Below are 25,923 nucleotides of genomic sequence, written 5' to 3'. Positions count from 1 at the left end.
TTTGACATTTTTTCACATGCAAATATCGTAGATATATCCAAAATATCGACAAATATCGTGGATATTATAGATATTTATTGATATATCATGATACATTATTTATATTTATTTGAAATATAATAGTAAATATTAAATAAAATTGTTATATATACAAAATATCGCCAAATATCCATAAATATCACAAATATCGCAAATATTATCGAAATATAACTGATATTTGCAGTTATATATATCTCTAAACATATCGTGATATTTAAATATCTTTTTCTGAAATATGGATAGATATCCCCAAATATCACGATATATCGGGATATTTTGTACTATGCTCTAAACTTCTATAAAAATACAGAAAGTACGGAGTTCTTCAAATTGAATGGTCGCTCATTTGCGGACTTGCACAATGCTCTAAGGGTTGATTTTTGGTAGATATTACCTTCATATTATGAATAGTATCTCCACAAAAAATTAGCTCAATCGGATGTGTCTAGTCTTGTCAAAAGAGTGTTAAAATTCTGGACCGTCAGATAAATTTCTAACTTAAACTCAACCTTTGGTAGGGTTAGACATGTTCAAAGAAACTGATTTTTTGTGGAGATCACATCCCCATAAAATCAGCTTTTAGTTCATTGTATAGGAGATAGAATTGCGTATGTTAATTCCATATGTCATTTTCTGTATCTCAACGTAGCCAATATATATAGGCTATTTGGCTTTTGGGCCATTTTTCAATTGGATAATTTGCAGTTGGTCACCTATTGATCGTTTATTTGTATTTAGGTCAAAATTGACGGTTGCACATCCATATTTTATATATTGACACATTTACCCTTATGACCAAACCCTAATTTACCGTTAAAGTTTGGAGGCCAAACCCTAATTTTGAGATAAGACTTGGGCATTTAATAAAGTGCCTAAATTTGTTATAATTCCGATTGTATGCTCTAATTAGACGTATTTTTCATGTAATTGGTAGTTGACTTTAAATACAATAACCAACTCTAAATTGATATAAAATTAGCCGCTAATTGGAGTGTACAATTTTCTATTTTTTTTTAAACCTATTTTAAATAAGATCAGTGACTCTTTGATGTTGGCAATCTTTGGTATTATCACCCAAAAATTTTACCGAATTTGCTATTCGGCATTAATGAAAAACAAAAAAATAGTTGGTGTACTTTTGTTGTTCATGGTAAGCAAATAGTGTTAGAATAGTTGTATGAACACAGCAACTAAAGTAGAACAGAAGGAACAGTAGCAATGAAGAAACAAGGACAAGGATGGAAGGGAATAACCAAGGCGCTGATTAGAACGTCCTTATGGAAAGATTTCGCCCCTTCCAATGGTGCGAAGCGACAACGAAGCGTCTTCTTCTCCATAGATTCAATGGTTAAGCGCGACCGACTTTGCACTAACGCGACTACCCTCTACAGAGCGGCAATATAACTCTCCGCACGTGAGAAGAAGAAGAAGAAAAGGACTGGTTTGAGTTTTCGTTTCTCCTCGAGTTGAGTTCGATCAAGTCTATTTTCTATGGACTCACAAATCCATTTATAGAGATTAGGAGAAAGAGAGACCAACTCCTAATAAACACCTCTTGAAACTTGATTTAAAAAAAAAGGCAAAACAAGTTTAGGCTATTATTGGTCAAACCACTACCCACAACAAGCCCGAGGGCCCGAACCAACCCTACCCGATGGTGGATAACCAACGCTGGGACTATCTACTATCTTTTTAAAGTGGCGAGAATACCATTTGTTCATCTCTTCCACTTTGCACACACACACTAGTATTTAGAAATACACAAGAGATTCCAACAAATAGTTGGTGTACTTGTTCAGGGTGTGTGGGTAACTAACTATGAAGCAGAATGTAGGACCTGCAGATCAGCAAGGTTGGTTGTTCACTTGTTCTAGCATTTCATGGACCGAACACACCATGACACAGTGCCAACATGTGAACTGCACGTGTGTTTCATAACGACAATCCACATTTCCGAAGAAGAAAAACTCGAAAAAAGAGAGCCACGAAATAAATTCATTTCAACTCCTCTTCTTCTGCTCTTCTCTAACGCGCGCAGATGGAGAACTATTCCTATACATGAGTTTGTGCTTGGTAAGTTATGGATTCCACCAACTTTTTGAGTATATATGATATGTCGCTGTGGTTATTTGTGTGTGCTTGTGCATTGAGATAAGGTTGAATGCATGCCTTCCTCCATATCAAGTTTGGTCCGTCTACTTTATACTTTACCCGTTTGTTTGTTTGTTTGTTTATCTCATTGATTTTTGCTCGGGAAGGAAGTTGTTTGAGTCTAGCTAGTCCTATATAAATGTTTAGTATAGGGAATGTGTTGTACCTAGTCTAGGATGTAAGCCATGGGGTTTATGCTTGGGTAGATCTGTCGTGGAGTTTATCTTTGTGTGGTTTTAGGGTAATAGACGGATCCAAGGCAAAGATTTTGTGTTTGACCATTTCCTTTAAATGGATTAAATATAATTATGGAATGGATAAAATTATCTAGTGATTGAAAGTTGCAATGAACAGCCTTACCCCTGTATGGTCTCGACTCTCGACAGCGTACTGCTATGCAGTGGGGGCGTGAACGGAGAGGGAGAGTGGAGAGGGATGAAGAGAAGAGATGAGGAATGAGGACTGACAGAAACCAACCAAATGACTTTTTGTCCACATACCCCCACTCGGCCCAGAACGTTCGCTCCGCTCACTTGACTACCTTTATATTGTTTTTGGGCATCACTAGTTCATATTGTTCTTAGAGATAAACCGGCTTTGGTTTAGCATACTATCCTCCAAAGCCCAAAATAAAGCTTTTCATATGGTGTTGGAAGTCTTGTGAAATAGAGAGGAGGGGTTATACATTTGAAAGACCTTTGTTAGATCAGCTGCTGAGTTTATAAGTATTTTTGGCCTCTTTTTTTTTTGCTGTGTATTGTTTTACTTTATAAAATTGGCGAGTTGTCTTCTCGCCAGCTCCCTCCCTTACTCCTTTTGTGCATTCATCATTGGTTCTTATAAGGAACACATGAAAGAAGCAGCGTGGGAACTTATGTCGAAGTGAAAGCTTTACCGGTGGGGGGATGAATTATTTGTGTGTTATGATTCTCTCTCCTGAGGTTTACTAACTAGCTTTCACTGGTTTGGTTTTAATTTTCAGGCCCATTACCAGCATTTGAATATGATACTCGGGGATGTTTAAGAAACTATCACGACAGTGGAGATAGATGATGAAACCTATGAGGAGATTATTCGGGTATGCCACTCTTCACATTTCTATGTTAATAAGTTTTGAATTGCCATGTTGCAAGTTTAATGTCCTAGGGAAGGTGTTACTTGAGATAATATTTGTTGCATAAATATTGTTTGATAACGAAACTGTAAAAGTGTTAGAATTATTCTAAACTTGGACAGTGTATATTTTCTTTAGTTTGTAAGTAAGGTAGGTTTTCATATCAACACATGATAATTATCTCCATAAGGGCATCTCCAATGGGAGGTGTAAAGCGTAGAGTAGGTAAATTTCACACCTCCAACTTAAAAAAGACACTCCCAATGGAGTATGTATACCGTATATGTTAGCTAACAATTTGTAAACTCGTTGGGAAATTCCCCCCCTGGGATACACACCACTTAAAAGAGACAGGCATTATTTGGTCTCACGTGTGTGTTAAAATGATTCAGACGATTTTCGAAATGGCGTTCCTGCTGTGTTAGGTCACATTAGACCACAAGACAAGAATTCCAAAAATAAGTATTATTACACAAAAGAAACAAAAAGCCACGTGTTGACTTTTTAAACTGGAGGGAAGTTGTACTGTATTTATGATGGCATGTCATTTCTGATGACGTTTAGATTAGAATTTAGAAAACACACTAGTACATTGTTTTATATAACGCCCGTGAACTTAATTTACAAACTGCTATCACTCTCCTTTGGCTCATCACCTAGGGTGTAAATCTAACACTGTATGGTAACGTGGAATTGCGGGGGTAAAAGTCTAGTGGCTCCTATGTGGAGCCTAGGTGGAAGTGTATATCTACACTCTCCATTGGAGATGCCCTAATAGGAAGGGAAATAACAGATATAGCCCTATACCTTTTCTCTTATGTTAGGTCTGTATTCTTGTATAAACATTGCTGCAAATTCTTTCATTAGCTATACTGGTGAGATAACCATAGGTAGAGATTTGAAAATTTCTGGAATTTTGAGTAGCTCAAAAACTGAGTTCTGGAAACTCTTGAGATGTTAACACTTTTGGATTACAATACCCATTGACCCTTTTTTTTTCTTTGCTAGTTAACCCATTGATCTTATTGTACCTAGAAGGTTCCACATCTTGTCTAACAGGTTTTCATGGTAGAGTTAATTTACGTAACATTTCTTACATTAGCGTACTTGCTAATGCAGAGCACATAGTTCCCTTGTTAAGACCTTTTCGTAAGCTTCTGCCTTGAATGTTTGCTCATGCTGAAGTCAAGCTTCATTGCATTTATATATTAATTATGATCACCAGCTCTTTAAAATGTCTAATCAAATAGCTTTAATTAAATTATTTTGCACACCTAAGAAAGAAAGCATATATGATCCAGGCATTATCTGAATTAATTGTACTTGACAACATTGAGCATTTAAGTGTCATATGATCTAGTACAGGCCTCAACTCGACAACTCTTGGTAGTCTTCCTCGTTACCACTCTGAGGCTCTGAGTGGGGTCGATCCCTTCATTGGCGTCATATGGGTATTTCGTTTGACAAAAGAAAGATCTACTTAGGCGATGAGAGATTCTTTACGACATGATCCTCTCTAGTATAAGAAATAAATTCACAATTAAAAAGAAAGAAAATGACTCAAAAACAGTAGGTACATAGCATGTGATGGAAAAGAGAAATCTAGGCAAACTGCATATACTTCTCTACACGTTTTTTTTTTTTTTTTATGGTTTAATCTTAGTTATGCCTTCGATGTTTTGAACAAGTTAATCATCAATATGATTTCGCTCTCTTGTTTTGTTTGTGTTTCAGACTACAAAGCGAAATGTTCAGTATCTGTTTGTTAGGGGAGATGGTGTAATATTGGTTTCACCACCATTAAGGACTGCTTGATGGAGATATACAGCTTAATCGGAAGGGAGATTATTACTGTTGGACTGGATCATGTTTCTTTTTCTTTCATGTTTTTTACATCAACGGGATTTGAAGTTTCATTGAGTCTGTAGTAGTAGAGGTTTATGTCATATATGAAATAATTTCCTCTCCTTTCTTTATTGCAGACTATAATACAGTTGCGATGTGTGTTGAAATATTAGTGATTACTGACCCACTGACCCTATCTTGAACTTGGACTTCTTCTTTCACCCCAATTGCTTTCTTGAGTTTCTTCGGTGGTTCCCACTGACATTTATTATGATTGAGAATTGTTTTCCAGTACAGATTCTAAAATTCCTTTTCCTTAGATCATCGAACGCCCAAAATATCGAATTCAGTGGATATTTTGATGTATCCAAAAACTAATATATATCAGATATATCACAAATATCTATTTTTTTGTTGACCAGTTAAAATTTTATTTTGTATATTGATATATTAGAAATATCGTTGATTATATTATAAATATCATCAATATATTGGTTAAAATCAACAATATTTGATTAAAATCAACAATATTGATAAAAGTCAACAATTTATATCAGATATATCGATCGATATATATTGTTATATCGGAAATTGTAATATATATCGGAAAAAAATATATTCAATATTCGGTTGAGATATATCGAATATATTAATGTCGGTGTCTGTACAGTTTAAGCGCTAATCGGGAGCAAATCGCTCCAAGAGCTTATAACGATTAATCGCCTTAATTAACCTATAATATACTAGCATATATCAAAATGTCTAATGATATCGGTTAAGCCAAGTTGTAAAGAAATAAAATGAAAATTGTTAAAAAAAAACTAAAGAAAACAATTTTTTTGTGAATCTCTCACTAAGAAAAGAAAACAATTTTCTAAAATGGGAAGATATACAATTTCTATACATAAATTTTAGCTTTTAAATTAAGAAGATTATCCTAAAATTATTGAAGAAGGAGGTGGTTCAATTTTAATAGAGATCAGGGAGCCAATTGTAATTAATAAATAAGAGAGATATAATTTAAATAAACGTAGGGAGGTGGTTCTAAAATCTTAAAATTGAGAGATTATAAATACACTATTCGGTTGAGAAGTGCCGACTATCATATAGTGTAGAGATGTCACATATAAGTGATATAACAACTTAAAACAAAATAAAGTAAAAAAACTACAAGCTTGACTGCCTGAGTGGTGAAGTGCTAGCTGGCCTAAGAGTTTTCTTTGGTGATTTTTCATTTTTTACGGTTTTAATTATTTTTTCTCCGTGAAGTGTAACGTTTTCAATATATAGATTCGTGGGTTTTTCTTTTTTGAACTTTTTTGTGGGTTAAAAAAAAAAAAACCTATAATCTTATTAATCGGCTTTTTTATACCGATTTTCCGATTAAACAGAAAAAATCACCAATTTTATAACACCAACTTAGATCTCTAAATTTTTTCTTGATCGGATCGGTTGAAGGGCACATAGGACTTATAATCGGCGATATTTTGGGCACTGATTATATCTCCGTCCTTAATTCTTCGTGGAGAAAGAAGAGAATTAAACTTGGTAGAAGAAAACAGCTTTACGATTGTGAATTGCACGTGTATTTCATTGAAATGGATAGTCGACAGAGTGGTGTACTAGAATAATATCTCGTAACGCGTGAAAGCATATACGTGGCGTTGATCTTAATTACACCGCGGTCCCCAAACCAATCATTGTTGCTTCCCATATATCTCTTGTGTTTCATTTCTTCCAAAGAAAATAATAAAAACGAGACCCAAGAAAATAAAAACTCTCTCTTCCTCAAATGCCAAAACCCTAAAATTACAATGGAAAACTATCCTTACACGTCATCATACCCCGATTCACACGACTCATCACCCCGATCTGAATCATGGGATGACCAACAACAACAACAACAATCTTCAAACTACAAAGTGAAATTCATGTGTAGCTACGGTGGAAAAATCCTCCCGAGACCACACGATAATCAACTGTCTTACGTTGGTGGAGATACGAAAATCTTATCAATGGATCGAAACATTAAATTCTCAAACATCATCTCAAAACTCTCAACGATTTGTAGTGATTCTGATATTTGTTTCAAATATCAATTACCAGGTGAAGATTTAGATGCTTTGATTTCAGTTACTAATGATGAAGATCTTGAACATATGATGCTAGAATATGATCGTCTTTATCGTAGTACTAGTACTGGTGGTGGTGGTGGTGGTGGTGGTGGTGCTAGACCAGCTAGATTAAGGCTGTTTTTGTTTGTTTTGAATAGTAATAATAATTCAAATCAATCGAGTTTTTCAACTGATGGTGGTGATAAACCGAATCAACAGTGGTTTGTAGACGCGTTGAATTCGGTACCTAGTATTCAATCATCGTCTCCATGTTCTACTGCTTCGAATCAAGATTTCTTGTTCGGTTTCGAAAAGCCGAAATTACCGGATCAGAAGATTGAATTATCGATTTCAGAACCGAAATTGCCTGATATTTCGGATCGGAATGATGAGATTCAAAGACAGATACAAGAGTTACAGAGGCTGCAGATTGCAAATCAGGAACAACAACAACAACAAGCTATGTTTATTAGGAAAAATGAGGAGAATCTAAATATGACTGGTAGAGGATTTCAAGGTGATTTTTTCATGCCGGAAAAACCAGCTCCGACGGTTGTTCCGGTGCCACGTCAGATGCCGGCTGGTGGTTATTGGCAAGATAGAAATATGTCGGCAGTGACCGGAGGAGGGTATTCAGATCCGGTTCCCGGAGTAGAAAGTCAGATGCAGCAAAACCAACAGCAACCGGTGTATATTGTTCCGCCACCACCGGTGGCGGGAAGGTATAATACTCCGGCGATGAATGTGCGACAGGTTACCGGACAAATGGGTGGTGGTCAGGGTTATTATGGAGTAGGAGTAGGAGTGCAACAAAGAGGTGTACCGGATGTTTACAGGGAACAACCGGTGTATAGTATGGGCCCACCACCACCACCAGTTCTTCAGCAGCAACAGATGCAGCAGCAACCACAACCACAACAAGTACAGGCACTGCCTCAAATCACGAAAATGATGATGGGAGAAACAGGTGGGTATAGTACACAAGTGGCGTTTGATAGTGCGGGAAGGCAAGTCTACTATACTGCGCCACCACCACCAAGTGGAGTAGTGATGACTTCTTCTTATCCAACGGCGGTTACCACTGTTGGTGTGGACCCGAGACAAGCTGGTGCTTTAAATCCTGATGTCAAGGTTGTGAAGCCACCTCTTTGATTTTTAATATACTAATTTTGAATAATAATAGTGTCAGTAAAACTATAAAAAAAAACATTCTATGTTTGGTATCGATCAGCTCTGAGTTATCTCACTATCCGGTGGACATTAATATTTTATATTTATATATATATATATATATATATAACAAAAGTTGGCTTGTGTCGACAAGTGTTACTTAAGTTGTTGAGTTGTACTTGAAATATTATATTCTTCGGGTACACTATAATTGTTTTATTTTCTATGTTATCTATAGGACTTTTTCATGGTTGAGAACATTTTAAACATTTCTGTCATTATGTTGAGAAATGAGAATGACTTGAGTTTTGGATGAGAATAACAAATATATCTTGGAAGAAGTCTTTCATTTAGTAATTATTGAAGCATTTTATTTACTAGGTTCTCACTTTTCTAAGCTACCGACAGCGCTTCAACTTTTTGAGATGCTTCAGGACTGCTTAGGAGATATGATTCAATATTGCTTTTGAGTATGAACAGTGGAAATTCTGAGTGGGCCCAAAACGGAACAAACGCTGCAACAATATTGGACATTTTCCCATTGAGTCGCCACTGTAACAGTAGAATCAACATCGGATTGAGTCGCCACTGTAACAGTAGAATCAACATCGGGCATTATTCAAACGCTGCAAGCAGAAGCATGGGACTGCTACAGTTATGGCTGCCTTGCATTTCACAGGACCATTGGTCATACCAAAGAAACCTTTTCGGACATGCGGCAAAATCAGTTAACCAAACCCAATGGTTCGAATCTTGACGTACAACATATCCCACAAAACTTATAGATACAGTTGACGAAAACAACATAACTTTTCCATGGATCAGCAATTGGTAATCAACGTCCTCTCCATAAACAAGAGCTTTCAAATGCATCACTACGTATGCTAATACAGGCACACTTCACAAGCACGACTAAATAGCGAACAACTCTCTTTTCTTTTCTTTTTTTGGTTCATTTGAAAAAATATTCTAAGAAATCAATGCATTCGTAGTATTTAAAACTAGAAACAACTACAATAAATGAAAAATAAGCTTATATTTTCATGAGGAGTTATTACAACACAGATACATCAACCAATAAAGAATAACAATTGCCGTCATCTGCGTCTTTGCCTTGAAAATCCTGGGGACCCAACTGGCTGTGATCCTCTGAAGCTTGGAGAATCCATTGTTCCTCTAAAATTAGAGTAAGCAGATTTAACGGGTTCGGGAACCGAGTCTAATGGAATAGACTCCACAAAACATGCAGTATTGATCCGTGTCCTCTCGAGCTCAGCTTGGAGCAGTTCTGTGCTATACTGTTGTGCAAGTGCCTGAAGCAAACATGGAGCTAATTTAACAGGGGGTAAAGAATATTGTAGTGGAGGGGAAATATATCTCCAATCCCTCTTCAATAACTTGGGCATAAAACTCAAGGAGGTTGGATCCACGAAGACTTGGATCCTAAGTATGTTGCATGGACACTCCATATTTCAAAAGTAATCGGATGCGTATCCACATGTCCATGTTGGACACACAAATGCCTATTGTATTTGATAATATACCTTAATTTTTTATATTTCCGAAAAGATGATTATTACAGGCTAAACTCATCCTATGGACACAATTTAGGTTTAACCCCATAGGAACCAACTGTTCAGTGGTTTTGAAGCCCTTTACACATGTATCTTGTTAACCTAATATGATCATATTTACTCATTCTTAAAATATCAGAGAACAAGTGAAAGAGTGATTACAGGAGAAGTCTTACTATTAAGTCATCCGGTGACACACTCATCCCTTGGTGTCTATCATCAGCAACTGCTTCCTCACTCCCACGAGTTGGACGGCGATGATGCCCAGGATTTTCTGAAATTTCAGTCACATTCTCACAGGCTTTCTCTAACAACACTGCTTGCAAAGACTTAAGAGACTCACTTGCATCAGGTGTAAAATACGGATTTAGTATAGTCTCGAAATATTCAAGCTGCAAAAGAACATGTCAACAATTCATCCGTTTAGAAATCATGCCTGACATTTGCTTGCAGTAATTTTTATTCTTTTTTAGTCGGAGCTTAACACAGAAATATTCTATAATTAATGCAAGAAACCGAGGAAAGCCTGAGTGCATAGCATAACTTCACCTCAAGCATGAGCTGACAGAAACCATTTGGGTCCAATGACTTTAGATTTTTGGCTTCGTTCTCATGGAAAAGACTAAGAAACGTATCAATCAAGCCTTCCACAAGAATGCCCAAAGTTTTATCCAACAGGGGTTTGGCACCAGAAAAGACCTGAAAAAAAAATGCAAAGCAGAGATGGCATGAAGAAGAAGAATAACTTTAATTTATCAATTTTTGCACATGAAATACATACGTTACGTATATCAGTTTACCACTGTTGGAAGAAAAAGGAACGGGGCGGGAGGGAGGGGGGGGGGGGGGAGAGAGAGAGAGAGAGAGAGAGAGAGAGAGTACCTCTGCATGCACAGCAACAAGGGTGTGCAGTAACTCCACGGCAGCATCTCGTACACCCTACCAGAAATATCAATTTTCATAAGATAAGAAGTTACAATTGTATAGATGAGTTTGATTTAGAGAGAATTCAAACTAAAATGCCAACTTATGTGACTTTATCTGCTCATACTTTGACAGAAGGTGCTCCTCCCCATTGAATCCCAGCATCCAGTAGATAGTTTACAGCGGCCACTCTGATGACGTTTGCCTGATGGAAAGCACAAGACTCTCATGTCAAACTGTTACAAACAACTTAGCAAAGCACAGCTGTAAAGTATGCAATGAATGAAAGAAATAGATTTCTCAAGCTCCACAAGATGGCTGAAGCTTGTGACTCCTTCAAGCTTTTGACACATTAAATAAGCATTTGGTGAATGGTATTGCTTAACACTTCACAGACAATTCAATTTGCTACAAGCAAATTTATCTACAGTCTTTGCATTGTTCCTACACACAGCTGACAAAGAAGAGGAAGAATACTCTCGACAACCAACATTTTTTGAATACAGTCAATAGTCAATACATCAATGACGCAAGTTATACTATACCTTAGCAAAAGTATACTGTGCAAGTACTTTTTCTTCAAGTGCCAAGAAAGACATGACTAGATCACGTATATCAGTATCATCTTCGTCCTTTACCCTGCAACAAAAACAAAAAGAAATGTGCAAAACTTCTATTACTTATTAGTTGATTTCAAAATCAAGCAACTCAGATAGTGAAATAGGCATCTAAGATGATAAATGATATGATAGAAATGCTTAAAGCTTGGTGTGAATGGCTCAGTACTCGTATCCCTTTGTATCACTAACTTATTTCTAAAGTAAACTAGCATATAATTTGGTGCTTGAAGCAAGAAATTTGAGTAAATGGATTCCACCACAGTAGCATGCAGGTTCGGTTTCAGATTAAGTTTTACAAATTGAGGAACTTGGCTTCTCACCCAAACTAAAGTAGGAATGAGGGAGCAATGAGAGAAAAAACTACTAGTATTCACCTTGACTGCATCCAAATATGTTTGTACTTGTTGTATAGCTCATAAGATAGTTCGTCTTTGCAGTAACCAATGTTACTCAAAACAATTAATAACTTTTGGTGTGGATCACTGATAACACTCCCAGGGTGAAGACCACATGTATTTCCTTCAGGCTCTTCAGAATGTCCATTTTGCAAGGATGAGATGTCCTTGTTCGATCTATTCTGACTAAGTTCACCACCAATTCGTTCTAGATAACCTGATTGATGAGCACATAACAAACACACATACTCAATACTTGAAGAAAAAAATAATTCAGGCTAAACTGCGTAATCAGGGACTGTGACTATACCATTCTATACCTGCAAAATCCAGGAAACAGTTCAAAAATGCAAGCCTGATAGATTCTTGAATTTCTTGAAGTTGTATGAACATGTCCTCCGACTTTGCAGCCTCGCTTCTTAGAGTCTGAACCATCCTGGAATAAACAATAGTTAGAGACAAATGCATTACGACATAACAAGACTCACGCAACATTGTAATTATATTTTTGTTTTTCTACTTATTATGTATTTTAATATCTCAATAGTTTATCAATCAAAAGTACAATAATTTTTTCTTTTTTAGAAAAACAGCAATATCTGAATATCATAAGAACATTGTTGAAAGGTGGAGATGCAATGCGGAACGATACATCAATGGGAACAACTGATCCAAGATGGACTCTAAAAGAGCGAGAGCGAACATACTTATGCAGTTATGCAACAGTGAGCTTGAAAACTTACAAGTTGATCTGGTCTGTTGCAGAAATCATCATAGTACGGAACTCCAGAGGCAATATGGAAATTGTGTATGGAGATCTGTTCCTTTCAAGAATGGATACCGGGATCCATGATTCATCGTTTGATATTTCTTCTGTTGTAGCCCGCATCCAAGAACATAGCCTTAATATGTACATCTTTGTGATTTCAAAGTGGAGCGTGTGTAAATTCCTAACTGGCTCAGACAAAAAAAAATGCATTCAAACTTGAGTCAATGCAAAGAGAGATCAAGTTAAAAGCTAAAAGCTAAGGTAAATACCAGCACTGGGAGGAGCGGACTCCTTCCCCTCAATGGCTTGGCATGCTCTAGATATTTCTTCTATGGCATCATTCATGTATGGACGGAGAATATTAGTCTCTTCAAGATCATGAAACGTACTATGAATCTGCAAGAGCTAACTTGAATTAATTTCTATCTGTCTAACTAAATGACTCGAACAAAAGTAACTAAGCTATGCAGGAAATTCAAGGTATACCATCAAAACCGCACCAGACTCAAGTCAAGCAATTGACTCTTGGGAAGCAATCAAATTTGTTAATAGAAGATAAACAGAACATATACAAGATAATAATGGTTATTGAACACAAAATATGTGTATAACAGTATGTTTGGACTTTGGAGTATGTTTGGACTTTGGAGTAGGATGTTGAATACATTTAGAGGCAATCAGCACATTTATTCGAGGTTCAGTCTATGTTTTGAATTAATTTAGACCAGTCAAACCTTTAGATGAAACAATAGACTGTACTGCAGATTCGGTACAGTAATAACCAGTCCTAAAACAACCGGCTAGGTGGTACCTCAGCGTCTCTCCTAGGCCTCTAATCAATTAGGAAACCGGCTGGGCTGACTGGGAGGATCAGGAGTAAAGAAGCCCAACCAAAAGTCCCAAAAGGGATAAAGAAAACCAAATTAGGGCTATAGGGAAATGTTTACTTGAAGAACTCTTAAAAAAATAGAAATGAAAATAAAAATAAGAAAATCAACCGTTTAGTGTTTTTCAGTCACTACTAAAAGTACTTTGTTTTCTTTTGCAAGTGAAGAGGAAAAGTAAAACGTCGGAACGTAGAACAAAGTACAGTGCTTGAGGGAAAGTACACTGCTAATCGGAATATCATAGGTCAAGATTATTCAAACTTGTCCCACCTACGGGCTACCCCTTCATGTCTAGTATGAATGGAGAGAGTATACTCGCCTTAGCTTCGTATGCAGATATAGTAGTCCGTATCATTCCAGCAACTTCATCCAGAGAATGATTTGAATATTTCACGTCACCAACTTTCTCATCTGTCTTATTTACAGCTGCTTTAACATTTGCTTCAGCAGCAACTTGGGATGACTGCCACAAAAGATATTAGAGATTGATAATGAAGGTCATAGGTTTTAAGTGAAAAAGAAGCAAATACTAGTATTGTAGGGCAAGAAAGAAGGCTTAGAAGAAAGAAGCGGATATAAGTTTTCCATGGATACCATAATAATGAATAATCCACTGGTCATGCTTGAAAGGATATAACTCTACACAAGTGCAAAATACGTAAACTTTTCCTCAAGGAAGTGCATAATATGTAAAGTTTTCCTCAAGGAAGTCCCAAGTTAAAAAAGAGCACCGAAGAACATGAAGTGGATAGAGAATCATAACAAGTACTAAGCTTGAATTCAAGTAACAATACCCACATGTAAAATTCCAATTAGTATCCAACTCAATGAGCACGAAATGCTAGAGCAAAAGATTCTCATATTCCTTTGTACAGTTGAGTTTCTTGTTCCTTTGTATAATTGAATACGAAGTATGTGACCAGGATAGCAAATTTGAGGCAGAAATTAACACGCATGTATAGAGAAGACTAGAAGTCTAGAAGAGTGATGGTGAGCATGTGTGGAATTGTGAGAAGGAAGCATTCTCAAGCATTTAAAGGAACCCATAATTGTTAAGCTTCTTTAAATGCTGTTGACCACCTTGGATTACATATGTTGCACATATATATAACATTCTACGATATTTTTGAAGGAATATATATAAACATCCTAAGATATTTTTGAAGGACACTTTGGCATGGCAATGTGACAATCTAGACATAGTAGAGAGAAGAATACCTTGGCAAACTTCCCACTGAACACAGAAAGGGCAACCTTCCAGAAGGCTGGTATATGATGGATAAGTACAGATGTTAACCTTCGGATATACCTTCCTCTGAGAGCATCCACTTCTTCACCATTCAAATCTACAGGCTGTCTGTCCACTGGGAAGTGACTATCCCCAGAAAAGGAATAGTCGACATCTGACTGATTATAATGTAAGAGACCAAGTATTAATAACTTTTAAATCATAATGAGATGGACAATTCACGCTTTCACACTAACTGCCAAGTTAGTTAAATTATGTTGGTTACACATACAGAACCGTTTGAATCTTGTTGGATTTGCCTCCACCTTGCATCCGAAAGCGCTTTCTCGCGGATTTTATTATGCAAAGCTTCCATCCGCGCTTCATGATCCATTGTGCATCTTTCGAGTAAACCTCGAATCCTGTGATTCTGCTCCAAAAAAAAGGTAAATTGGATGAAAGTGAAGGGATCTATAAAATTACAGAAAAGCCTTGAAAGACCAGATATTTGATAAAATAACATTTTTAAGACATGGGTTCTTAAATGCATAAGCAGCTATGAAAGATTGCTGACCTGTATACTAAGATAGTGCCAAACTGGGTCAGACCCAGGTTCCAACTCCAACAACAGCCGCACAGTGTTTTCAAGCTAAGAAAGAATACTGCATAGGTTAGCAGCATAAAAAAACACAGAATAAGTAGTACAGGCAAGAATGAATATGCCTTGGAGTTGGAAGCAACTACTACTAGAAAATGGACGCAAACGTTGATGAGTCGGACATAAGAATCACTTTACCCAAATTCACATTTTAGAAGCAACTACTACTAGAAAATGGACACAAATTTGATGAGTCGGACATAAGAATCACTTTACTCAAATTCACATTCTGAAAACTCCAAAACTCTACAAGGATAATCCTATTTGATTTTTCAGAAGGAATTAGTAAATGTTGCATAAATACAAAGTCCAGGACCCCAGGCTAATAAGACTTCCATGAGATTCAAAGTGGGAGTTGTAAACAACTATGAGGTTTCATTATTGTCTCATTACAGGTCTCTGTCATCAACAGATAGTGAACTGATGCGGAAATAGGATAAACATTAAACAGGACAGTTAAAATTCTACATGCAACAACATCAAGTCGCAAAACATGACATTAAAATTGCAAATAAGGGGAACAGAGAATGAGATTTACATCTGCTAGGTCTATTTCTGGATCTTCCATTGACTTATAAAGCATGCCTTTGAACTCATGCATCACTTTCTCCACCTCCTCAAGAACACGTTTCAGTATTCCCACCTGAAAGTATAAGATAATTCTCCATGATCCAAATAAGTTGTGTAAAAAAGCTGACAGTTAATCAAAGAGCGCCTTAAGTTTTAAGAATGCATGTGCTTCAAACATCTTGATAAATCAGTGACTGATCAATCGGTAAATATCACAGATAACTTTTTTTTTTTATATAGTTGGAACTTTACTCCCAAACCCCTTAAATTACCTATATTTCAAGAAAGTGGAAATCCAACCCAACAGTTGACCAGTATGCCACTGGACATCTCAATTATAATTTCAAAGAGGGATGCAACATGAGGACAGATAAACCAAAAGCTAGAACAGCATCCTCAAAGACACACATTTTTACTGCAGGGTTTGTATAGTACATAAGCTAGACTGAAAGATTCGTGGGGAAAAGACTCTCTTAGTGTGGTGAACATGGGCTCAAGTGTCCACTTAACAATTAATAATGAAAGCCATACTAATGCGCCAAAAGGTAAAATGGAAGGCACTGTTACATACGTGAGAAGGCAGAACTATTGACTTTGCTTTCATGTATTCCCTGACAGCTAAGTCATATTCACCCTTGCTAATGTTCCCACGAATTGCACTTGGCAAATTAAATAGTGTTCTAAACCTCTGGAGCATTCCTTGAACCGACCTGATCTTCTCAGCTTGAGCCTGCATTTATATCACCTAAAAACATCAACATAATCTAATTAAGTTTATCATAAAATTTTATATTCAAAATTGCATGTAGTCCAACCTGCCTCTCAAATAGAGGTTCAAATGCACGGTTTGCAAGTGAACTCACACTCTGTATACTATTATACAAGTGAGCAGTTCCTGCACCTTCAGGATCCTCCTCTATCCGCTTCAACTTTGACTCAATGTCTGTTTTCAACCAAATGATAAAGTAAGTTATAAACCAGAAGCAACTAATCCAATAAAATATAATTCCACCAACAACCATAGGTTCAAATACAAGTATTTAAATTTGTCCCACCACCATGACCCACATTTGCATGATCATGTACATCCCTGACCGCCTCCCCCTATCAGTAGATAAATAACTTAAAACCAATGAACTCGTTGAAATTTTTATAAAAGATTTGAGTACTCAGAGTAGAAGTGTAGTCTGACAAAGTTAAACCGGCATTGGCCAGTCCTTTGCCATCCCCCAGTGTATACGACTATAAGCATATTAATTGCTTAGTGTAATCTTGATTTAACTTGACCAAGTCAAACTTTAAAAGGCACACTCTTGTAACTTTAAACACTGATAAGCATACTAAGCTATAACAAGCACTTTACAAAAGAAAGCAGTACGAAGCTGAATGAAAGAAAATAATTATGTCAAAGTTGTACCATACCATCGATAGTAGTTTTGCAAGAAACAAAACAATCAAAATTTTCTTTAACTAATCTCTTCTTTTGTTGAGTCCTTCCTTTGAGATCAGTTTTTAAAGCAAGCGCACCAGCCTCTAAATCTGCTGCACATGTATTTTGGTGTATCCTTGACAAGAATAGCTTTGGATCGAATTTCTCAGAGACAAATACTAATTTCTCTGCAAAAAAATAAAAAATAAATAACTCAATAGCTATCCACCTACTAGATAAAAAAAAACAGCCTGTTCACAACCAACAAGTTTCAAACAATGTTCAAGGAGGAAATGAAAAGATTTAGAGATGATAAAAACTCGAAGAGTCATGAGTTACATAATCACTTGTGGGCCAAGCCTGAACACAGCCGCCCGCCTCTAAAGGATTTCTTCTCCAACATGATTTGTCAGGGAAGCATGATTCCAAATATGGAACTTATATGCCTCCTATCATCCAGAGCAGACTCTGGGCCAACTGACAAGATGATCTGCTTGTCAAAGAAAATCCACCAAATGATGTCTTACGTGATGGCATGGAGCCTGTTCAAGATGTTAAGGCTCAATTTATGAAATGAATGGATTTCACTAGTAATATATAAGAAACAGGTACGGCATAACATAAAGGCACTGTCGATAGTTAGTCCTTGACCAATTTTTTGGTACATGTTATCCAAATTTAAAAACTCAGAGTGTGGATGCGTGAAGGAGAGAGGTGTCAAACCACAAGGCTTTACAATGCAGATTGAGCTGCAACTTTTAGACTTGAGCATCCACTCTTCAAAATTTTTTAAACTTGATATTGTCGAAGATTCCAAAAGATGGAAGCTTCTAAAGAGTTAATTCTATTTCACTTCATAAAAGACATATATAAACCAACACTTCATGCTAAACGTAATCTTAGCTGAGTTCCTAAAACCCTTTCCTGTTATGTAACACATTATATCAGCATTTTGAATATTTCCAGACTATTGTACATGCGCCAACATGGTTTTTTACTTGTGTTGACTTTCAAGTAGGATCATTGTCAAAGTGTCACCAAAAGAGTACATAGATGTGGGCAGTACTTATAAAGGAAAATACTTCCCGCTCTTCTTTTTAATAACAAGTTTTAATTACATCGATCTAAAGAAAGATTAAAAAGAAAATAAGACAGAGGGAGAGTCAGAAAGTATGCCACAGAATCCAAATATCTAAATCGATAGAGACATAGAGATATTAAGCTTCTATGATTACAATGTTTACCTTGGCAAAAAAATCTTCTTTTACAGGTGAAGCAATGATAATAATAATAATAATAATAAGAGAAAGAAAAAGACTTACGCAACCGTTAGTAAACACGAAAACAGAAATCACAATATAGTAATCAATAATTCAAATGTTACAAGCTGAATTACCGCGAATGCTGTTATCTAGAGACTCCTTATCAAGCTTGGCAAGAGAACTTTCTGAAGATTCAGTTATCAACCTCAATGATTTGTTGTCTATAATCCTGTTTAACATACAACATTAAGTTAAGACTTTTGAAAGTACAACAGAGTAACAAAATACCAAGATTAAAAAAAAAAAAACTTACCCTAGTCCAAGTGGATCAACGCATTCCATGCCTCGAGGAAAGGAGATCAAATTGGTAAGTCCCTTTCGAGCAACTGGTACTCCCTTCGGCTCTAATTGTTGAATTAATGGCACTGCTCTTGTTTCTCTCATTTCACGTACTCTTCTACCAAGCTGAAAAACAGCACAGTAAAGTTTTTATTGTTTAATTTTTCATTATTACCTTTTTTAAACAACTCCCTCTCCACCCATACCATTACTTCCTCTCACTATTACCACTTCAACAAATTTGATATCCATCCAAAAACTAAATTAACTAATCTATTAAACACATTCAGATTCACAAGCTGAATTTAAGTTACATTTTATTATTTTTTTTTTTTTTAAAAAAAAAAGTTATGGATTTGGGTTCTTGGAACAACAGTCTATTGAGCTACTCAAGAGACTTCACGTTATGACAGCTGGTTCTAACGAGTTTGTTTTTAGAATAATAGGATTTGCTATTCAAAAAATTTTGCATTGTCATAAAATTGTAAAATTCATTATCATTCATTATCAAAAAATTTCCATTCATTTAAAAAAAAAAAAAAAAAAAAAAAAAAAAAATTACCTCAGCTTCATCAACATGTTTCCAACAATCAGGTTCAGAACCATCCCAACTCCGAACATCTTCTCTTTTCTTCTTCCCAGTAGGTTGACGACGATCTTTATTAGAAGAAGAATCATCATCACCAGATGATATACTAAGTAACTCAACTTCAGAATCATCGTCATCTATCTGTTGCATCTTTGTGGAAGGTTTACGAGGTTGAACGAGTGGTTTGGTTTTGGTTTTGGAGGAAGAAGAAGAAGAAGGAGGGGGTTTATGGTAATTTAGATCTCTTTGTGATTGTTCTTTTAATGCTATTTGTAATAGCTCATCTTCGTCTATGTCGTCACTATCGCTTGACATTTTCTTCTTCTTGCGTTCTTCAGATCTGTTTATAGGATAGAGAAATAAATAGTCATGGACGAGGTGTATTTTCCCGGGAAATACCGTCAAGTCTCGGACGATATTTTACAATTACGATATTTCATTGGAAATACCGGGAAAAACGAATGTTTTTTCTCGGAATTCCAACTCTAGATAGTAGTATATTCGGTCATCACTTGTCTGTTCCAAAGCCCAAAATATCGATATCGATGAATATATCAGTGTACTCAAAAACCGATATATATTAGATATATTGGAAATATCGGATATATCCATTTTTTTTTTTGACTAGTCAAAATTTTGTTTTGTATATCAATATATCGGAAATATCGTCTATTATATCGAAAATATCAACCATATATCGGTCAAAGTCAACAATATCGATCAAAGTCAACAATTTATATCGGATATATATATATCGGAAATTCCGATATATATATATCGAGAAAAAATGGTTTTATATTCGGTGGATATATATTGGAAATATCGATGTCGGTGTACCAAAATACCGATATACCGAAATATTGATCAAAGTCATATAATTTATATATATATCGGCGATATTTTGGTATATAGTCTGTTCGCAAATTTGGCAATTTAGATGCGGATGCGGAACGATATTGGTAATGTCGCCGAATTTTTTTTTTTGGACTTTGACCATCACCGCGCGCCATTACTAATGTCGCAAGTTTTTTTTTTTTTTCAATTTGGTGCGACAGTGGGAATGTCGGGTGAGTTTTTATTTCGACTTGGGGGTGACAGTGGTAATGTTGCGCGACAATAGTACTGGTACCAATAGCACGCGTGGTAGGGTCTACAATCTCATTTGTCGGTCGATATTTGCAACCAGTTAGAGTTGGTCAAAATTTGTGACCAGTTTCTCCAAATTTCTTCTTCAAATTTGAAGAGTATACTACATTACTACCACCACCTATAGACAGTATAATGGTACATACTTTTTATTGGTTTTTTTGTTAAGCCACCACTTGTTGATGGAACAATAGTGCGCACAAAATAGGGATTCTGGAACCATTATCTTTGAAACTGGTATGTATGTTTTTTTATTAGTCGATAATTTCTCTGGTCTTGGTTTTTTATCCCCTATGGACTACTCTCTTGAGTGCGATGTTTTATCATTTGGTAGTAAGAGATCCCTGGTACTAATGGCCCAACAGAATGATATACCAAGTAATAATGTATGTGCTGTCATTCATGCATAAGGTTCCATATGGTTTAGTCGGCAAAGTTCTTGGGAGTTTTGGATGTTAACTTTTGTGTTTGGGCAATTATTACTAGTGTTTGTAAAGTTCCGCAAATGCATGTCTTTGTAGTATGGTTGACGTTTAAATGTCTGCCAGTTGGTGGATTATAGGCGGCTCAACCAGTTTCAAAATGCACATCACATTCTTTAGCATTTTTGAGATATGGTAATAAATAGTACCAAAACATGGGAAAATAAAAGTTTTCGATGAAACTTGTGTTAGCTGAGTAAGTCTGCAGTAAAGGTATTGACACTCATTCTTGCTGAATTTCTGTTGGTTCCCTCTGCCAACTGCCAAGATACAAGAAGATCCAGTTTTCACTGAACTTAACCATTCAGGATCAAGTGCTGAGCATGGTTCCAAACCTGTATGACACTGATGGTTCCAGTGAATAAGCTGAAAGATGAAGGGGGTCCTTCTATGTGATTGACGGGTAATACATTGTGTTGTCAGAACTGTAACACGCTGCTGAGACCAATGACAAAAAAAAACACCTTCAAATGCATGCTTCTATGCACAAAGAAGAATTCCTAGTGAATGATACCAACCGAGAATATGAAGCTAATAACTGATTTTTCTTCTTTTCATCAATAATTGTATCCTCAAATTTCAAAGAGGCATTATAAGAAAGTATAATATAAGGGGAAAGTTAAAGACTATATTTAGGATTTGCACGTTTATGCTTTCTTTTCTTCAGCTGCGTAAAGCGCTTTGATTTCTTCAACTTCATCATAGCTGCCGAGGAATATTGGGGATCGCTCATGGATCTTCGTCGGAACCAAATCAAGTGCCTGCCAAGACCAAAAAAGTTATCCTCCATAATTAACAGCATCAATTAGAAGCAGAATCACTGACAATTTTTCTCTCTCTCTCCAGTATTCTAACTTACAGGAACCCTAACGTGAATGTTTTTCCTACAGTATAAAAGCATATCTTTAAAAGAAAATTAATATGAACCTAAATAGTAATGGACAGGTCTACAGATGATGCCAATGGAACCAAGGCCAACCATACATACGATAAAGAACATGGTAGAATAAGTCTCAACTATTGATACAAAAAGCGAAAAAACCATCCACTTTGAAAAGCAAGGATGTTCTCTAGTCCTCACCCGTTCTTTGCCTGTAAATGCTTGACCTCCTGCTTGTTCCATCAAGAAAGACATTGGGAAAACTTCATAGAGAACTCTGTTTCAAGACATACAACTTCATTAAAAAAGGATCCAAAAATATCTCATATGCCACCAAATTATTACAATGAGACGTATCAAAATTTGATGTGCATATCAAAAGGAGAATACGATGTTCCAAATACCATACCGTAGTTTTCCATTTGGACTTTTCTTATCTGCAGGGTACAAAAATATGCCTCCATAAAGTAATGTGCGGTGGACATCGGCAACCATGCTGTAGACAATCGCAGCAATGTTACATTAGAATTTAGAGGTTCAATCATATAAAACTTCATAACATTCTCCATTCGCACAACGGAAAGGGGAAGAGTAATAATCTTTTACTGTGTTATGTCAACTAAAAGTTATCATGGAACAGAATCAGTCCCGGCTTCCTCCCCGATTAAAAGGGTCAGAGAAGTAATAGTGTATATAGAAGCTTTAACATATACGAGTTGAAACAATACAAGGCTTCAAAGGCAGAAAGAAAATCGTACTGGAGGCATTGTGGTATATAATCAAGGAGTCAATTTGACTCTGATGTGAACTTTAATCGGAGAAATGTTATCTACTTAACGGACTTCTCCACCTCATTAATTGGTGAAACTAAAACCTGATGGCTTCAGGACCTCATCCTTGGGAGCATAGGATGTATATTAACTGACAGCAATGGTAGCAATGGTAGTACTGTTGGTAATACAGCAAAAATCAAAGTTGTCCTAACGAGAGCAGAAAGACAATATCCCAATAAAATACCACCATTTCAAGAATACATTGCAAACTGACTAATGTTTTATTACTTTTGTATTCTTGATAACTGCGTAGCTAAATTCCCAAACCCAGCATTTCAATTAAAGAACAAAGGTTTGAGTCATTCCAGTCCACAGGCGTGTATTAGTTGCACATATTTACAAATTACTTGTGCCCCACAAATAGAAAAGTTTAAGCATGTTGTTACCTTCCAATATATCTTAGAGATTTTGGGGATGAACCATCTGTAGGGAATTTGCACTTCTCCACGTACCTGTACGTAGAAAGGAATGTCTGAAAACAGGGACCCATCCCTAATAAATAATCACTAGTCCAATCAAGTGACAGGCACATACTTGGCTGTTGGTCCATCCCAATTCTTCGCGTTCCCTTCATTCACCGAATAGATTTTACCCTTCTTCGGAATCTGTGTACAAGAGAAAATATTCAGTATATACTCCTCTTACATATGTTGAGAAGATAGAAAGGTACTAGAAACAAAAACTATCAAGATTTTATATGAATAATTCAACAATCAACAATAATACCAACCTTGATATCTGGATGAGTCATTATGAACTCCCCTAGGGAAGGATCGAGTGTAAAACCATGGACACCACTTCCCGTGCTCAACACAAACTACAAAATTGAGCTCCATAATAGTTTAGCATCATAACTGGACAAAGAATGGGAGGAATAGATCAGAAAATCCAATAAGCTGGACCTTCAATACACTGTAAATAAAAGATTGATCTCTTGACATAAGAAGAATATTTATGTACCGTGCAAGAGCTCCCATACATGCAATAGCCAGCTGCCACCATTTTGTTCCCAGGTTGCAAAACATCCTCAAGAGTTGGTTCTCCACCATCTTTAATCAGATAGATCCCAAAGATCTATACAGAAGATACAGAAAAAGTTAGACATGTTGGAGATATGTATCCTGATAACAAAACTAACCAAATCTGTTTCAAGATGAGGAGTCGTACAGTTCCAATCGAAACACCGCAGTCAATGTTGGAGGATCCATCCAACGGATCAAAAACTACACAGTATCTGCACTATTAGAAATGCTTTTAATTTATTCTCAAAAAGAAGTCAAAACTTTCCTGGATTAGAGAATACGGGAAAACAAAGGACTACCTTCCACGCTTTGAAGGCTCAACAAAAGTAGCCTCTTCATCCTCTTCTGAAACCAAAATACACTGCAAGAAAGATTCAAACACAATGAGTATATGGTTTTCACAATCACATTCATGCATTAATTGAATTTCCATTACATACAGACTTGAAAATTTAAAAGACTTACTGTTCGTCCACTGCTTACTAAAGCATTGACAAAAACTTCATTTGATAGCACATCTAGTTTTTTTTGTTCTTCGCCCTGCAATTTATATTTATATATGACCATAATAACAACTTAACATGTGAAAAAAACACTAGAACAAAATGTACCTGGATATTCGTCTCTCCAGCAAGTCCAATGAGTTTAGCAAGTCCAGCCTGCCCAATCAAACAGTTAAACACTGATTAATTACCTTCACATTAAAATACCCAATACTAAATTTCTGTACAACAAACAAAAAATGCAATAAGAACCGCAAATGAACAATCTTTTAACCAAACTAATAACAATGTCACCAAAGGGCCAATTTGGAGCAGGTGCCGAATAGCAAAGTCGGTAAAACCTTTGGGTGATGATACTATAGGTTTGGGGCTCGAACCCCGCCAGCATCAAAGAGTTACTGATCTCATTTAAAACAGGCTTACCAATCAAACCATTATCGAATAAACAATAAAAACTAAAAAAATATGTGGGCATACTTTGTTAACAGCAGCGCAGACGAATTTGCAGCCAAGAACAATGTGACTAAGCAAGATAGAAAAATCTCCACGAGACTCAGGGTATTTGGATTGCTCATTCAATACATGTCGTGTTATTGTCATCAAATCAGTTTTGTAAACATCAGCTGCATGATCCATTTTTTGATCAAATCCTAAAAAGTTTCGTTTTTTATGTTTTCGAAGCTTTGAAACAAACAGGCCAGGTCAATTTATTTTATATTGAAAAATGGAGATAGGGCTATCTGATGTCAAAGGAGGAAGTGAACGACACGTGTTGGTTACGCCATGAATAGTGAGTCGACGTCGTCACGTAAAAGGATAACGGTTATGGAATTTGTCTTTCTTTCTTCGAAGGTGACGAACTTTGCGGACTCTTTTTTCTGTTTTATTAAACTGGGTTTTGTTACTGTAGTCCTGTACTATATGTTTCCTGTAGTAAGTATTGTTGCCAATGTCCGTGGATGCTTTGAGATGGACACTTGTAGGGTAATAGAGTAGATAGACTCTAGTTTTTGATAAGAGGTGTGGAGTACAGAATCCACATTAACTACCGACAGAAAACGGTTGGTGTGTTGCCACTTAACTGGCGATAAGGTGCTGTGAAGTGCGGTCCATCGTAGGTTGAATGCTGGATTCGCTTGTGCAGAAATACTGCAAGTCTAGCATCTAGGGATGGCAATGGGTCGGGTATCCGATCCGTTCTGAACCAATAAAAACGGGTATGGAATAGTCAGCATATTGGATCGGTTATGAGTCTTGAAAATCAAAACCTATATTGGTTCTGGATTAAGTATATATTGAACCGTTATAGAAGTGATCTGATTAAAATTTTTAGTCTTATTCTTTCTAATTTTTCTCTACCATATATTTCTATTACCGCAA

At 36.3% G+C, this 25,923-nt stretch overlaps 3 protein-coding genes and 1 long non-coding RNA gene across 4 annotated transcripts; 2 read left to right on the top strand and 2 right to left on the bottom strand.

The window, feature by feature from the left end:
- Positions 1–1,974: 1,974 nt before the first annotated feature.
- LOC147490549 (uncharacterized) lies at positions 1,975–5,301 on the top strand. The gene is made up of 3 exons (XR_015200322.1): positions 1,975–2,112; positions 3,173–3,268; positions 5,039–5,301. It is a non-coding gene; the product is annotated as an uncharacterized LOC147490549 (long non-coding RNA).
- Positions 5,302–6,880: 1,579 nt separating this feature from the next.
- Positions 6,881–8,554, top strand: LOC147490548 (uncharacterized). Its single transcript, XM_086565265.1, has one exon. The coding sequence runs from the start codon at positions 6,964–6,966 to the stop codon at positions 8,413–8,415; it is 1,452 nt and encodes a 483-aa protein (XP_086421391.1). The 5' UTR covers positions 6,881–6,963; the 3' UTR covers positions 8,416–8,554.
- Positions 8,555–9,346: 792 nt separating this feature from the next.
- LOC147490547 (exocyst complex component SEC5A-like) lies at positions 9,347–20,026 on the bottom strand. Its single transcript, XM_086569439.1, has 21 exons — positions 19,651–20,026; positions 19,063–19,214; positions 18,884–18,978; positions 17,481–17,675; positions 16,874–17,001; positions 16,630–16,788; positions 16,027–16,131; positions 15,405–15,479; positions 15,123–15,260; positions 14,821–15,009; positions 13,922–14,065; positions 12,985–13,111; positions 12,690–12,900; positions 12,267–12,382; positions 11,926–12,163; positions 11,477–11,570; positions 11,059–11,136; positions 10,890–10,946; positions 10,557–10,706; positions 10,184–10,399; positions 9,347–9,746 (listed from the first exon to the last, which is right to left on the bottom strand). Exons 1-21 carry the CDS (start codon positions 19,990–19,992, stop codon positions 9,531–9,533), a joined length of 3,225 nt encoding a protein of 1,074 aa, XP_086425565.1. The 5' UTR covers positions 19,993–20,026; the 3' UTR covers positions 9,347–9,530.
- Positions 20,027–21,831: 1,805 nt separating this feature from the next.
- On the bottom strand, positions 21,832–25,400 carry LOC147490546 (fructose-1,6-bisphosphatase, cytosolic). Its single transcript, XM_086563752.1, has 12 exons — positions 25,021–25,400; positions 24,652–24,699; positions 24,506–24,580; positions 24,340–24,401; positions 24,186–24,252; positions 23,979–24,092; positions 23,749–23,835; positions 23,553–23,623; positions 23,405–23,470; positions 22,595–22,681; positions 22,387–22,462; positions 21,832–22,066 (listed from the first exon to the last, which is right to left on the bottom strand). The coding sequence occupies exons 1-12, from the start codon at positions 25,177–25,179 to the stop codon at positions 21,953–21,955; spliced, it is 1,026 nt and encodes a 341-aa protein (XP_086419878.1). The 5' UTR covers positions 25,180–25,400; the 3' UTR covers positions 21,832–21,952.
- Positions 25,401–25,923: the final 523 nt, after the last annotated feature.

This window comes from Coptis chinensis, chromosome 6, assembly GCF_015680905.1.
Source record: "Coptis chinensis isolate HL-2020 chromosome 6, ASM1568090v1, whole genome shotgun sequence".
In the NCBI taxonomy this organism is placed as follows: Eukaryota; Viridiplantae; Streptophyta; class Magnoliopsida; order Ranunculales; family Ranunculaceae; genus Coptis; species Coptis chinensis.
The sequence above is the reverse complement of the archived record's forward strand: the minus strand, read 5'-3'. Positions and strand labels throughout refer to the sequence as shown.